The sequence below is a fragment of the Pinus tabuliformis genome, chromosome 2_1 (assembly GCF_031772625.1).
Source record: "Pinus tabuliformis cultivar Carrire ecotype Pingquan chromosome 2_1, CPIR1, whole genome shotgun sequence".
Lineage (NCBI taxonomy): Eukaryota > Viridiplantae > Streptophyta > Pinopsida > Pinales > Pinaceae > Pinus > Pinus tabuliformis.
The window spans coordinates 913,125,403-913,140,844 of NC_142299.1; the positions used below are offsets into that span (position 1 = coordinate 913,125,403).

General features: G+C 34.1%; 1 protein-coding gene across 1 annotated transcript; it reads right to left on the reverse strand.

The window, feature by feature from the left end:
* Nucleotides 1-8,243: 8,243 nt before the first annotated feature.
* On the reverse strand, nucleotides 8,244-9,932 carry LOC149203610 (uncharacterized). Its single transcript, XM_089401933.1, has 3 exons — nucleotides 9,375-9,932; nucleotides 9,171-9,287; nucleotides 8,244-9,014 (listed from the first exon to the last, which is right to left on the reverse strand). The coding sequence occupies exons 1-3, from the start codon at nucleotides 9,846-9,848 to the stop codon at nucleotides 8,244-8,246; spliced, it is 1,362 nt and encodes a 453-aa protein (XP_089258059.1). The 5' UTR covers nucleotides 9,849-9,932.
* Nucleotides 9,933-15,442: the final 5,510 nt, after the last annotated feature.

The window sequence follows — 15,442 nt, forward strand, 5'->3', positions numbered from 1 at the left end:
AAGTCGTAAGTGTATCTTCCTGGGGTATTCAAACACATCTAAAGCATACCGCCTTTATGATAAAGTAAATAAAAAGTTTGTTTTATCTAGAGATGTCATTTTTCTTGAATCATCCAAATCTGACAGTGTTGTTGAGCGGCAACTTGATCGCTTGGATAGATTCACAAAACCGAAATCATTTCAAGAGTTTGATAATTAGATTCCACATCTTGAAGGGGGGATTCCTATACTAGATCAACATGTGGAATCTTCTTCTGAAGAACAATCTCCCCTGCATGACACTCCAACAACGGATGATGCTTTAAGTGATGTAATTGATAGAATTAGGAGACTCAATCTTGATTCAGACCCAACTCAATCAACAGAACAGCCTGGACCATCTCAGAAAGGTCCCCCAAAATGGCTGACACAGACACTTGAAAGTGTTCATCCTGATGAAATTGGAAAAACGGGAACCAGAAATTCAAACCGACAAGATGGAGGTGATGTAGATAATTCTAATTCACCTGTTGATATGGATGTTACTTATGATTGTGAATTGAACTTGTCTACAGATTTTGAACCAACTTCCTTCAAAGAAGATGCTTCTCATGATGAATGGAAAGAAGCGATGCAGAAGGAGTATGATGCCCTCATAAAGAATGGCACTTGGAAGCTGGTTGATCCTCCATTTGGAACCAAACCAATTGGCTGCAAGTGGGTCTACAAGAACAAGTACAAAGCTGATGGCTCACTTGACAAGCACAAAGCTAGGCTTGTGGCAAAAGGTTTTGCACAGAAGGAAGGGGTCGATTATGAGGAAACTTTTGCTCCCACAGCAAAATGGGCCACCATCCGGACACTCTTTGCACTAGCTGCTCAGAACGGTTGGAAAGTCCATCAAATGGATGTAAAAACTGCATTCTTGAATGGAGATCTAAAAGAGAATGTTTTTATGTCCCAGCCTGAAGGATTTGCTGTGAAAGGACATGAACACAAAGTATGCAAACTTGTGAAGTCCTTGTATGGCCTCAAACAAGCACCACGAGCCTGGTATGAAAAACTAACTGAGCATCTTCTGAAACTCAACTTCAATCATTTTGATCTTGATGATGCAACTTTATTTGTCAAGAAAGTTGGCAAAACAGTTGTATATCTTGTGGTATATGTAGATGATCTTTTAATGACAGGGAACAATGAAAGCTATATTGCATCCATAAAGAAAGAATTAGGAAAATTTTTTGAAATGACTGATTTGGGCTATGTTCATTACTATCTTGGCATTGAAGTAACCCAACATCCAAAGTCCATATTTCTTTCTCAAAAGAAATACATTGGAGATTTTTTATACAGATTTGGCATGACAGAGTGCAATCCCCTTTCTACTCCAATGGAACAAAACTTGAAGCTCACATCTACTGAAGGAAAGGAATTTGAGGATGCAACAAAGTATAGACAGCTTGTAGGACGTCTCATCTACCTCACTACTACCAGACCAGACATTTCATTTGCTGTTGGAATCCTCTCCAGGTTTATGCAAAGGCCTTGTGAGGGACATTGGTCTACTGCAAAAAGAGTTCTAAGGTACTTGAAGGGAACTCAAGACCTTGGAATCAAGTATACACAGGTGGACGACTTCAACTTGATTGGATACTCTGATTCAGACTTCGATGGAGACAAAGAAACTGGGGTATCTACTTCAGGATATGCTATGAGTCTTGGATCGGGAGCTGTCTCCTGGAGATCACGCAAACAATCAGTACCAGCAGATTCCACAACAGAAGCAGAATATGTGGCAGCAGCTGAAGCAACGAAAGAAATTGTGTGGCTCAGGAAAATTCTTAAAGATTTGCAGGTAAAACAAATACAATCAACTCCACTCATGATTGATAACACATCTGCAATAAAATTGGCCAAGAACCCAAAGTTCCATGATCGTACTAAGCACATCAATACTAAATATCATCTGATCCGACATCATGTTGAGGCCAAAACAATCCATCTCCGTCATTGTTCCACAAACGAGCAAATTGCAGACATCTTAACCAAAGCGCTTGGAAGAGAAAAGCTTGAAAGATTCAGAATGATGCTTGGACTCACCAACATCCCTTCAGATTAAGGGGGGGAATGTTGACACCTAATCCGAAACGGATGAGGTGAAGTCGGACAGTCATCTAGAAGATGAACTGATCCGTTTTGTATTTGTATAAATAAAGTGCTAGGTAATGAATAAAATATCAATCAGAGTTTTCTCTCGTTCAAATGAGGAGTTACCCTGGCCTGACAGAATATTAATATAAGAAATCATAAGAATTAATTATCAGATTAGGAGACATTTGAAAAATAAACAGAGAGAACCAACCAAATGGGGAGTATCAGGATGTAAACAACTACTATTAAACCAAGTAGTTAATATCACATAATGATTTAATAATAATAAAACAAATGAAACATGTAGACATGCCACAACTTCTCTTCTTCCTTCCTGTGATTGATCAGTATTAACCATAGTAAAAGCTACCGTCATGGAGTCATCACCACTTTGGAAAAGAGCCATTTTAAACTTGTGTATGGATGGCTTCATTATCCTCTTGTAAAGTCCAAGGCATGTAATAGGGATTAAAAAATCCAATTCAAACTCCTGCAACGCATTCTCATAGTCAATGTTGATGTCATAAATTTTTCCAACATCTTGTTAATTTTAGGGCTTGATTGTTATGTGCTAAAGATAATTGCATTTTTTAAAATTTTCAACAATTTACACATTACATTCACCCCATATCATCATAAGAAATTATATAGAGAGAAAAATAACATCAACTATGCAGTGGAACAATGAAGAACATTAGAAGAAAAATATACACAATAGGGACACCATGATTTAGGTCAGAGACAAGGGAAAAACCCCACAAGAGGGAAAATCCAGAAATAAATTATTCTTGTTCTTTAGATATTCATCAAATGTTCATCTTAGATACAATGTACGAATATAATGAGACACAAGTCTATCAACATTAATCACATTAGGCCTCATAGGGCTAACCCTGGATCATACAAGATCCTCATAAGATAGTAGCGCGCAAATTTTTTAAGGAGTCCTTCACGAGACCTTTGATAGGGATGCCTCCATATCACTAAAAGTAGCATATATCTTTGTCATGATCATATCACTTCCATCACAATCATAAGGGTAAGTTTTCCTGCCATACATCAATGTCATAGCATTTCCATATATCACTATCATAAGGAGTGTCATACATTTATGTCATATCACTGCCATATATCTTTGTCATAAGGCATGCCATACATCTATGTCATATCATTGCCATATATCATAGTTATAAGGATTTTCATACATCTATGTCATTAGGTCATTGTTATACATAACTGTTATAAAGGGAGTTCCCTACAAGGGCACTACTATATATCTTAGTCATCTAGACACTACCATATATCACAGTCATAAGGATTTCCATACATCTATCTCATTAGGTCATTGTTATACATCATTATCATAAAGGGACTACCCTACAAGTTCACTGCTATACATCTTAGTCTTAGAGATACTGCCATATATCATAGTCAAGAATCATTGTCATAAGAATTACAAGAAACTCAGCCATACATCATTGCCATACATTACTATTAAACATAGAAGATTAGGGCACATAAAGACCGTCACTCAAGTAGGTTATAGAGATCTCCTCGTAGACCTCTTAAAGGTGACATAAACAATAGCCTAGTGGCAGAAGGTTAGGGCCATTAGGGCCGCACCAAGATATGCCAAAGAGGCTACTTAACTTCACTGGAACAGTCCTTACCTTCTAGAGGAAAAGCCACATATAATTATGATAATATCACAAAGAACAGGTAACAGATATCCATAGAAAAAGGTTGCATGAAGCCACAAGGAAAGGGTTTCATGTAGTCATAGAGAAAGGCCACAAATATGAGTGAGGTAGCCACACAAGATGCCACAAAAATGCCTCATATGATGCCCACTAGGTTGTAGAGATCGCCATTGTTAGGCTACAATAGATGCCACCAATAGTTCGCAGAGATCGACACAGTAAAGCCACAATAAGTGCCACCGTTATGCCATAGAGATTGCCACTTTTAGGCCGCAATAGATGCCACCATTAGACCGTGGAGATTGCCATTGTTAGACCGCAATAGATGCCACCATTAGGCCATAGATATTTCCACAGAAACTTGTCAAAATAATTGTATCCAACAACCCTAACTTAAACTTGTACCAAACCATAGAAACAAGTACAAACCCACGTTCTTGTTTCCTCTCCAACTCATCTTCTTTAGGCCTGCATTACCTCAAATGCGAAGGGTCACAACTATTGGGGCAGACCAACTTAAAATATTATGAGGATAACTTGTGAATTTGGAGGTTAAACATAAATTAAAATTGCTAATAAGTACGTTGACATTGAATTTGACATAGTAATTTGCCCAAATAAATGTCACATGAAATAATAATGAGAGTGCCAAAAACATTAATAATAATATTTATTTTATTCACCTTGAATTCTCTTTTGGGGCAAGATGGTTTCTCCTTGGGGTAATTGGATTTCTCTTGGGGAAATTCATCCCAAAGCTGACCCAAATTTCAACACATCTTTTGTTTATTCCATCTTTTCTTCTCTCATTCAGTACATTATGTTGCAACATCTATGATTTAGGAAGGTTTTAGGGAAAAAAGCTTTGGCTCTCACATTATATCATTTGTCAAGAGAAGTCTTATTTTTTGTTTTGGTTTTGTTGAATATTTGAATAGATATCTGACAGTGCTTGAACTATATTATGTTCTTTGCATGAGATTAAATCTTGCAACTCAAATGTCTAGAAATTGTACACATATCCATTAGTTGTGATACTATGGTAATTATGGCTTTTTAAAAGAGAACTTGTTCTGTATAAGAAAATTTTAGGTTCTAAATTATATATGCATCCTCTTGGTCTAACCTTGCTTCTTTAAACTGTGTGAAACTGGCATTATTATGTCGATTGCAAATTCCAAGAATATCCAAATATCTAACGGTCAGGAGAGAGGTCAATTCTTTGACCTCTCTCCTGACCGTCGGATTCCGAGATATTCTCGAAATCTACAATCGACATAAGTTCAGGATGCGAAACCAGAATGTCTTGAATGGGATAAGATAGATCATAATCACACTTCCCTTTGTTTCAAAGCTTTCAGGAACTTTTATTGTTTGTTATGTTGACTTTGATGGTGGCCCATCCCATTTCCAAATTAATATAATTCTTGTTGTAAGATGTAACATGTTAATTTTACCTGGACCTTGAAAATTCTTCTACATCAGTAAATTGCATCTTGTTTATCGCACATTTTAATTTCCCATCAAAACCATGTATATATTGTTGTAATCTTTCATGATCTGTAAGTGGCAATAAATATCATACTTTCTGAATGCAAAATAGATCAATTTTATAATAACTATTCAATATACTATATTGTATGTTATCATATTACTGCACGGTTCATTTACACACACACACATGTAGTTATAGGTAATTAACTAGTTAATCATTTGAGTGGTTTGCAGAAAGTAGAGAAAAGAGTGTAACCTTTGGTAGATTTGCGAGAACTTGCTTCTGCTAAGAGTGTGGAATTCTTTACTTTTTTCTACTCAAACATTCTCCAAAACCATCTAGATTGTCTACTATGTATATTCATTTATATTTTTGGTTACGATGGTAGAGGATATAAATAATCTTTTGGGCCTTGGCCTTAAGTGTCTTTTATTTTATGTTAGTTGGATTCCCAAGTCGAATTACTCGTATTAAATAAGAGGACTTTTTCACTTTTAAACGGAAGAGAAGATTGCATTTGTTCCATTTGGATATTTATAAACTTGAAAAAAGTAGTGATTCAAGGATCTATATAAATAAGTTTATGCATTAGAGAAAAAAATTGGTCCAATTCACTTCCTGAAATTTATTGGAAGGAGTGTTTACACTTGCCTCTTTTGTTTTGTCCAACTGCAGCCTGAAGTTGTAGAGAAGGTCATTGCATTACGAGAAGGAATACCAAGGAAGGATGTTCATGAGGTATCCTCTAACTTCAAATTTATTTCTTATTTATGCTTCTTAGTCATACCTTATGTCCTCCAGGTTATTGCTTATTTATTATTCCTGCTCATCTCGATTCCTTTCTGAGTAATTTTTTTAGTGCAAAGGACAACTATTTGTTTCTCTTTACTTGCAGATACTACAAGAACGCAAGGAAATATATAACACTTCTCTTGATAATGGAGATTTCTCTTTTCTCGCCTAATTTGTCTTCCAAAGGAAGCTCTTCGAAAGTATCTTTAATTCATAGGGGTTTTGCCCTAGCAAAGTGCCTACTTCGTGTGTCTTGTTTTTTTGTGATATTCATGCACACATAATTTGGTATTTTCTTCATGAAAGATAATAACAAATAAGTAAAAGAAGCTAATATAATTCACAAGTAATTATCAAGAAAGATAAATCTAACCCTAATCTTATTAGCATTGATTTATCAACATGGTATCAGAGCTAAAAATTGAGTAGTTGCATAGTGAATCAATTATGGGTCATAGTCTGGCCCAAGTGAGAGAACATATATGGAAAGAAATCGTTGAAGACATCACAGAGATATGGCCTTCTATACAGATAAGTTTTGAGCAACAAGAGTTAGTGCAGAAATCCCAAGGGGTGATCAAGCAGACTAAACTACACTTAGGTCAGAAACCTGGGGAAGCTATGACCATCATCAAATTTCTAAATTCCAAAACAGACAAGAACGACAGGAGTTGGGAATTCGGGACCAAACAAAGACCATCTTAGAGGTGAAAATGATGCTAACCAAAGGACTCCTATGAATCAGCTAGATAAAAAAATTCAGAACTTAGAAACCGACATAGATAGATTCCACAAGAAGCTGCATGTGATGAACAAGAAAAGTTTTCCAAAGTTGACTAATACAGATAATGAGCTCATGAGCCTAACCGAGTACCAAGAAGATTAATCAAGATTTCCCAAGACAAATCAGAGTTTGTAGAAATCAAAGGTCTTATCACAGGGAAGGCATTCATGGAGGCCTTAGATTTTGATTTATTTAAAATTTGAAATTAGTTTAGACATTAATAGGATTCCATCTTGAGAATCAAAATATTTTGTAAATATTTTTGTATAAATACTTCAAAAATAGAAGTATTAGAGTTGGGATTAGTTTTGAAGAAAGGACTTATTTTGTAAGGAAGATCACAGAGATATCATTGATCATATTCCAGTAATACATCTCAAGCATTACACGATTCTTGTGTCAAGTTCATTGGTCAAGTGCATCTTTCTCTGTTAGATGTTTTCATCATTTTTTCATATCTGTTTCTAAAATCTAAATTATTCTAAATTATATGTTTCTGAAATCTAAATTATATGTTTCATATATGTTCCATGGCTTTTAGGTATATAGTGTTGCATTTTCTAAGTCTATCCATTAGAAAATTAATCTGTATTTTGCTGGTTTATTTCTTCTACTTGTCTAAATTTGAACAAGTTATTTAATACATTTAAATAATGAAATAAGCACAATACAGTCACACCATCTACAGATCAACAAATAGAAGAAAACAAGCACACAAGTGACACCGTTATTTTTGGACAGATGTCCCCGAAAAACCCAATGCGGGAAAACCGATGCCAATATTGATAAAGTTGGTGTGAAGCCACTACTGAAAAATTCAAACTAAGAATTCAAAAAGGATATTTTCTGTCAAATTTGTTAAGCGAGATATTTTTGTTTTTTGGACCATAGCTAAAAGATCGTAGATTTAGAATTACACTATTAAAAATATATATAAAAATATATATATAGTAGTAACAATAGTACTGTAAAATAAATTGAAAAATATATATTTTTGCAAACAAATTGCAATACTATAAAAATTAAACTGTTTTATTAATATATATCATAATCTTTTTTTTCCTTTGGCAAAATATGAAAAAAAAATAACACTGATTCGCAACACCATAATTATGCATTTTTCCCATTCACAACACTATAATTCTGCATTTTTTTCTCAGTAACAAGAACTCCCACAATATCCCTTGTGTAAACAATACATCTATGATATCACAATTCTAACTGAAGCTACTGCTATAATTCTATCCACCATGTCAAATATGTAGTTCCCAATCTCAAATAGTCTAGTACCATCTATGATTCATAACTAAAACTATGGAATGAAACTATAGTAATAAGCAACTTATAAATCAGTCTTAATAAACCCATATCGTGACAGCTCCCTCTCATGTATAGCAGGAGCAACACCATATCCAGTTAAAGGAGCCCGAGGAGCAGGGGCTCCTAAACCAGGTCGACGTAAATCCCTTTGCAGGAGAGGGTCCGCATAGTAGCTTTCACTTGGCACATCACCTATCGGCTTTCGATAATCTGCCTCCAACCTTTGACGATTTAAAGATCCAATGCTTGGATCAACGCGGCTCTGATAATCTGGCTGCAACCTTTGACGATTTAAAGATCCAATTCTTGGATCAACCTGGCTCTGATAATCTAACTCAGGTTGCTTTGGTAATAGACTACCATATGGATCTTGAGCTCGTAGACTCGCATAGGGATCTTGAGCTTGAAGAGGAGCCTGAGGAATATAATCCCTTCCTCCTCCATATCGTAACAGCTCCCTCTCAGGTATAGCAGGATCAACACCATATCCAGTTAAAGGAGCCTGAGGAACATAATCAGTACGTGCTGCACGTCTGGCTTCCTCCTGATAGCGTAGCATATCTTCTCTCACCAATTCTTCTCGGCGCAATTCTTCTCGACGCAGTTCCTCTCTGCGCAGTTCCTCTCTTAGGAGTTCCTGCCGACGCAGTTCCTCCCTCATCATCTCCTCCCTGAATTGAAGCTCCCTAGAAAGCTGAAGGTCAACTTGAACTCTAGGTTCAAGAGGGGGAGCCTCCACAGGAATGCGGGGAATTTCAGGGCGAGAATTAAAGAGCTCCGTAAGCTTTTTCACCTGTAAAACAAATAATTGTCCTAATTAAAGAAGCCATCAAATAAATATGTCGAGCAGTTTCATTACAAATAATTAATAGATAGATGATACCTGTTGAGGATTGAGTTCAAACCGAAACTTAGTCTTCCCATCATAGTTATCTTTGAGAGATGATACCTGTTGAGGATTGAGTTCAAACCGAAACTTAGTCTTCCCATCATAGTTATCTTTGATTGCTTTCTTGAATATGTCTTCAGAAAGCGGCGAGCAATCCCTTTGAATACGAAACCGCACCTGCACAAACATTCTTCATTTAGAAAATGCTCATCTCAACAGAAAACTGATGTATACGAAAGATGCAAAGACACAGTGAAAGGTTACCTGTGCGGGGAATGGCCTTTTAGAACTCCGGAAAGCATCTGGTTCCAGATTCATTCCTCCAACAGACGCTGCCTTGTAGATACCATACATGAGTCTAAGGTCAAAATCATACAAGAAGAGCTTCATTCCGGGCTTCACCTTTTCTACAAGCTCCTTTTTGGCTAGTGGAAAGCCAAACACTCTGTTTCGGAAACACTCCTGCCTAGTTTCAGAATTACACATAAAAATCAAGCCGGCAAACCTATCTTTGCCACTGCCATCTTCATTGTTTGCTTCCTGGCCTTGTTTTCTGTTCTTATTTTGATCAACCTTTGACACAGGAGCTTCTGCTGAACCCTTGGGTTCGTTCTCCTTTACAGGCGTCTCTTTCTTAACAGTCTTATCAGCAACATTAGTTGGTGCTGTCTGCTTTTCAGCTCCCCCAGCTACTCGCTGACCGTCGCCTGATCTCTTCTGGTTCTTTCCTTTGGCCATCTTCTTTACGAGCTTTGCACAGAGATAAACCACAGAAGTTCGAAGCACAAAGATAAACCACAGAAACACTGGGCACTTTCCAAGATATTCAAGTTATCTTTGATCTTCGTTCTGCTCCTTGACTTCTTCTTTTGCCTCAAATGAACATTGACAGACGTCGAATGTCTGTTTTATATATTTGACAAATGGGTGCCAATGAGGGTTGGGCCGACTTGACTTGACTGTTGGAGGGCCGACTTTGACAACTTGCCGACTTGGACAACTTGGGAGGTAAAAATTAATATTTAAAATTTATGTATTTTTGCCAAGGTCATGAAGAACATGCTTCGTATTTTTTTTGTGCTCAAATATAAATAATAATAATATTTTAAATTTAATTTTTTTTGTCAAGAAGAATCTGTTTTGTATTTTTTCGTTAAATATAGATAATATAATTTTATTTTATTGGTTTGATGAGCTACACTTGCTGGTTCGAAACCCATCGACAAAAATCTTTTTATATGTGATTTACCCGCAAGCTCTTCTTACCATGGTTAATAATATGTTTTAATAAATATATAAATGTATTTAATGAATATTTTTTTGATTCGTTTCTTCATTAAAAAAGATTGATTATTTTGTTTTAAATTTAGTTTTATTTAATTATTATTTTTATTATAAGATTTTGATTTATTAATCAAGTCTTGACTCCTTTTTATTTATATATATATATATATATATATTTGGGTTAGTGACTATTTTTAGTTGACTTGGATGGTTGGTTTCTTATTAATGTTTATGTTTTTCTATATATATATATATATATTGTTAGATTTAAAATTTTTGTGATCCATAATGTAGAAATAAGTGTTTTGGAGTAATCACATTGTTAAGATTTGCTCCACATTTCAAATCAATTAATGTGGTTCATCCTGATGACAAGGTGAAAAATCCATCAATAAAAAGGAATAAGTAGTAAGGATGCATCATTGTCGCTCTTGGTGAATTAGTTAATAGTTAAAGAAAATAATTATTTTGGAATTAGTGGTAAGAAGTTATTTTTATTAAAATATTCTATATTTAGTTAAAAATCCTTGTTAAGGAATAATTAAATATAAAATATTGTATTTCAATATTATCAATTTACCTAAAGTAGTTATTTAGTAATAATTTTATATCATCTTATTTATTAGGGGTTGACTCATTCGTATTAAATAAAATGTATTTGGTAGAAAACTAGCTATTAGGAATTTAAAATATTTAATTCCAATATAATTCAATAATTATTAATTATTAATATCAATTTCTATATTGCCCACGGGGTTTTGGATTGACGGTGAATGGGTGCGCTGTTAAGGCACTCCTTGTGATAGGTCACCAGTTCAAATCCCCCGTGGGTACTTAGGTTAGTCTTAACTAGTAAAAAAAAAATATCAATTTCTATATTAAGATTATTTATTAATAATATCAAGTTTATATTATTTCATATAGGGACGCTTAAACCCTAAAAAGGGATAGCCATGATAAATTAAATAAAACTAGAGTCAAAGGTTGACTAGAAAAAAATTACTAGTTATTTTATATTGTTATGCAAACATATTTGAGTCATTTAAAAATAAATAAATAAATATTGATAATAATAATAATAAATAGGGGATTAAGGCTATAGCCACAAGAAAATAAACCAAAAAGAAATTAAAGAGGAGAAAGGAGAAGAAAGGGATGATGAGTTGTGATGAGAGAGCTCAAATCCAGCTCTTACGCAATTTCCAACCATCATCCCTTTTAAGATTTCTAGCATGCCTTTCGATTTCAATCGCTTCCCTAAGCTTCATGTGGTGGAAGTGATCTACCTTAGCGATAACTTTGGATTCTTCAATGCAAACATGGTGCTTCGATTTCTCTACATGTTTGGCTAAGGATGATGAGCGGGAGCGATTGTGTCTATGGTCTACTACATGCTCATTTATTCTCTGTTTAATTGACCTACCTATTTCTCCATTGTTGGGGATACCACAGGAGGAGGGAGCAAGGTAGACCCCTTTCGAGTCCTTAGGGTCAATAGGGTCTTTAACAAACCTAAGAGAATTTTTAATGGTATTGAGAGGTTTGAATGAAGAAGAGACATTACTCTTCTTAAGGATATGGGCATTTCTATCTGCGGTTCCTTGAATATACGGGAGATGAGCCTTAGAGATAGAATCATCACAAGCAAGTTTAACTCTATGCGCTTTGCAGGCCTTGTGAAAAGCCTTGAGGCTTTGAGATTTGCTATACCCATTATTTTTAAAAACTTTAAGAAGATGGGAATTCTCCTGTTCAAGGTGGCTATCATCATAGATTCTTAGTGCACGGGTAGCAAGAGTGCTGAGAAGCCTGAATTTCTGAATTGGGAAATGATTAGAATAGGCATGGAGATATTGTTGTGTGTGAGTTTTTTTCCGAAAGACTTGGTGACAAATGGAACCATCATCCATCCTTGAAAGGAGAATGTCGAGAAAGGGAAGGAAACCATTCACCTCAACTTTCATCATGAACTTGATGGAGTGAGATTGAGAATTAAGGTGGTTAAGAAACAGATCGATTTTCTCCCGACCATGAGGCCATATGACACAAGTATCATCAACAAAACTCTTCCATTTTTTAGGACAAAATTGATTAGTGGCTAAGGCCTTGGTCTCGAAATCTTCCATAAACAAGTTAGTGACGATAGGGGAAAGAGGGGAGCCCATCGCAACACCACAAATTTTCTCATAGAACTCACCTTGGAAACTAAAAAAAGTCGAGGTGAGGCAGAGGTTAACTAACTTGGCAGTGTATTTTTTAGTGATGCAATTTATGATTCAATGACTTCCTCGATGGGGATTTTGGTGTATAAGGAAATGAAGTCAAAACTAACTAGTAAATCTCCCGGTTCCAATTTGATATCTCTCCACTCTTGAACAAAGGAGGCAGAGTCTTTAACAAAAGAATGAGAGCACCCAACAACAGGCTTAAGCTTTTGAACTAAGAATTTAGCAAGAAGATAGGTAGGTCCACCTATTGTGTTGACAATAGGTCTTAAGGGGGGCCCATATTTATGAATCTTTGGCACGCAATAGATTCTAGGGGTAAGGAGATTTCTCTCAATGAGATTTTGGGAAAGAGGATTAAGATACAGGTCCGACTTAATAACGGATGCTACCTCCTTAGAAACAGACTTAATGGGATTCTTCTTAAGCTTGATGTAACTCCCATTGTTAGATAAATAGTCTTACATTTTCTGGACATAACCAGACTTATCAAGAACGAAAACTGCTCCACCTTTTTCCACTCTAAGGATAATATTGCCAAGGTTGTCCCTTAGGGATTTGGGGGCAAGAAACTCAACCTTGGTGAGGTTTTTCTTTGGAGGTTTAGCCCTCCTAAGAACAACAACACAATCTTGCATAATAGTTTCCTTAACATTATCCGGAAGGTCTTTAATACCATACTCAATGTTACAGATAATGTTCAGTAGGAATCTTATTCGGGCAAGGAAAAAATTGAGACTTTTATTAAGAAGACTAAAGGCGGAAGGATCAAATTTTTTGCTCAAAAGATTAATAACATTCTTAAAACCCATAAGATATTTATCATTATTATTATTATAAATTAGATATATGTTATTGTTACTATGGGAGGAGGAGGAAACTAAATTATTTCTAATATTAATCAAATTCTTATTTCTATATTTAATTAAGTCAATAGAATAGTTATTATATTTATTATTATTAGGGATATGGTTGGAAATTGAGTAAGAGCTGGATTCCACGTCTCTCATCATAACTCATCATCCTTTTCTTCTCCTTTCTCCTCTTTAATTTCTTTGCTTGATCCCCTATTTATTATTATTATCATCAAATATATATATATATATATATATATATATTTTTAATGACTAAAATATGTTTGCATAACAATATAAAATAACTAGTAATTTTTTTTCTAGTTAACCTTTGACTCTAGTTTTATTATATTTATCATGGCTATTCCTTTTTAGGGTGCTAAGCGTCCCTCTATAAAATAATATAAACTTGATATTATTAATAAATAATCTTAATACAGAAATTGATATTATTAATTAATAATTATTGAATTATATTGGAATTAAATATTTTAAATTCCTAACAACTTGTTTTCTACCAAATACATTTTATTTAATATGAATGAGTCAACCCCTAACAAATAAGATGATATAAATTATTACTAAATTATTACTTTACGTAAAACAATAATATTGAAATACAATATTTTATATTTAATTATACCTTAACAACTATTTTTAACTAAATATACAATATTTTAATAAAATAACTTCTTACCACTAATTCCAAAATAATCATTTCTTTACCTATTAAATAATTCACCAACAACTAATTTTTAATGGCTAACTCTAGGCAATGATGCATCCTTACTACTTATTCCTTCTGATGGATGGATTTCTCACATTGTCCTAAGGATGAAACACATTAGTTGGTTCGAAATGTTGACCAAATCCTAACAATTTGATTAATCTCAAAGACTTATTTCTAAATTATAATATTACTATTCTTAAACTCACTCATTATAGAAAAATTATTTGACCTTAATAATCATTATTAAAATATTATTTTTCATAAACTAGCAGTTAATATATATATATATATATATATATATATATATATATATATTACTCTCCCTTTGATTGCTTTGTTTTACTTTTAGTTTCATAATTTTTATTATAGGATCTTGACTCATTAATGAGGTCTTGACTCTTATTTATTTATTTATTTTATTTTATTTTATTTTTATTTTATTTTTATTTCTTATTAATGTTTACCTTTTTCGATCTTTCTTTATTATTATTATTATTATTATTAAACTAGTTGTTATATGAGCCATTATAGGAATATTATTTGATCTTAATAATAATTATTAAAATATTAATTTTCATAAACTAGCCATTATATGATCTTTTGGTCTCTACATCACCCTCTAATTAAGCCTGTGTCATGATTTGCATCTTCATCTGGCCCTGATGATCAACCACACTTGCTGGTTCAAAACGCGTTGGCATAATTTTCTCCTATGTGATTTCTACCGAAAAGACTCTTCTTAAAATATACATTATGAAAACTAAACATAGTTACAAAATTCAACAATGGATACTTGCACATGTTATCGATAAACTTTTAAAGGTTGATTACCTCTAAAAATGCCACAGTTGTAAAAGCTCATATTTATGTTATAATAATAAATTACAATAGAACTCTATGGGTTTAACTATATACTGAAGCTATGCTAAATTAGATGGAATATCAATAGATGTATCTCTGTAATTCTTTTTACCTAGGTTCTGTTTTAATTTTAGGTATATAGAAGAAAGGTCCTTTAGGAGGTTTGTTGAAGCTTGCTTAGAAGAGGCACTTGTGGTTTACATTGATCATCTCCTTACTCAGGTAAGTATTATTGGTTCGTGATTGCTTTGCATCTTTTGTTAATACAATAAACACGCCTCATGGTAAATTGATTTCTCAATGCTTTCTTTTCTTATTCAGAAAAACTACATCAAGGAGAAAACACTTGAAAGGATGTGTGTTGATGAGGAAGTATTC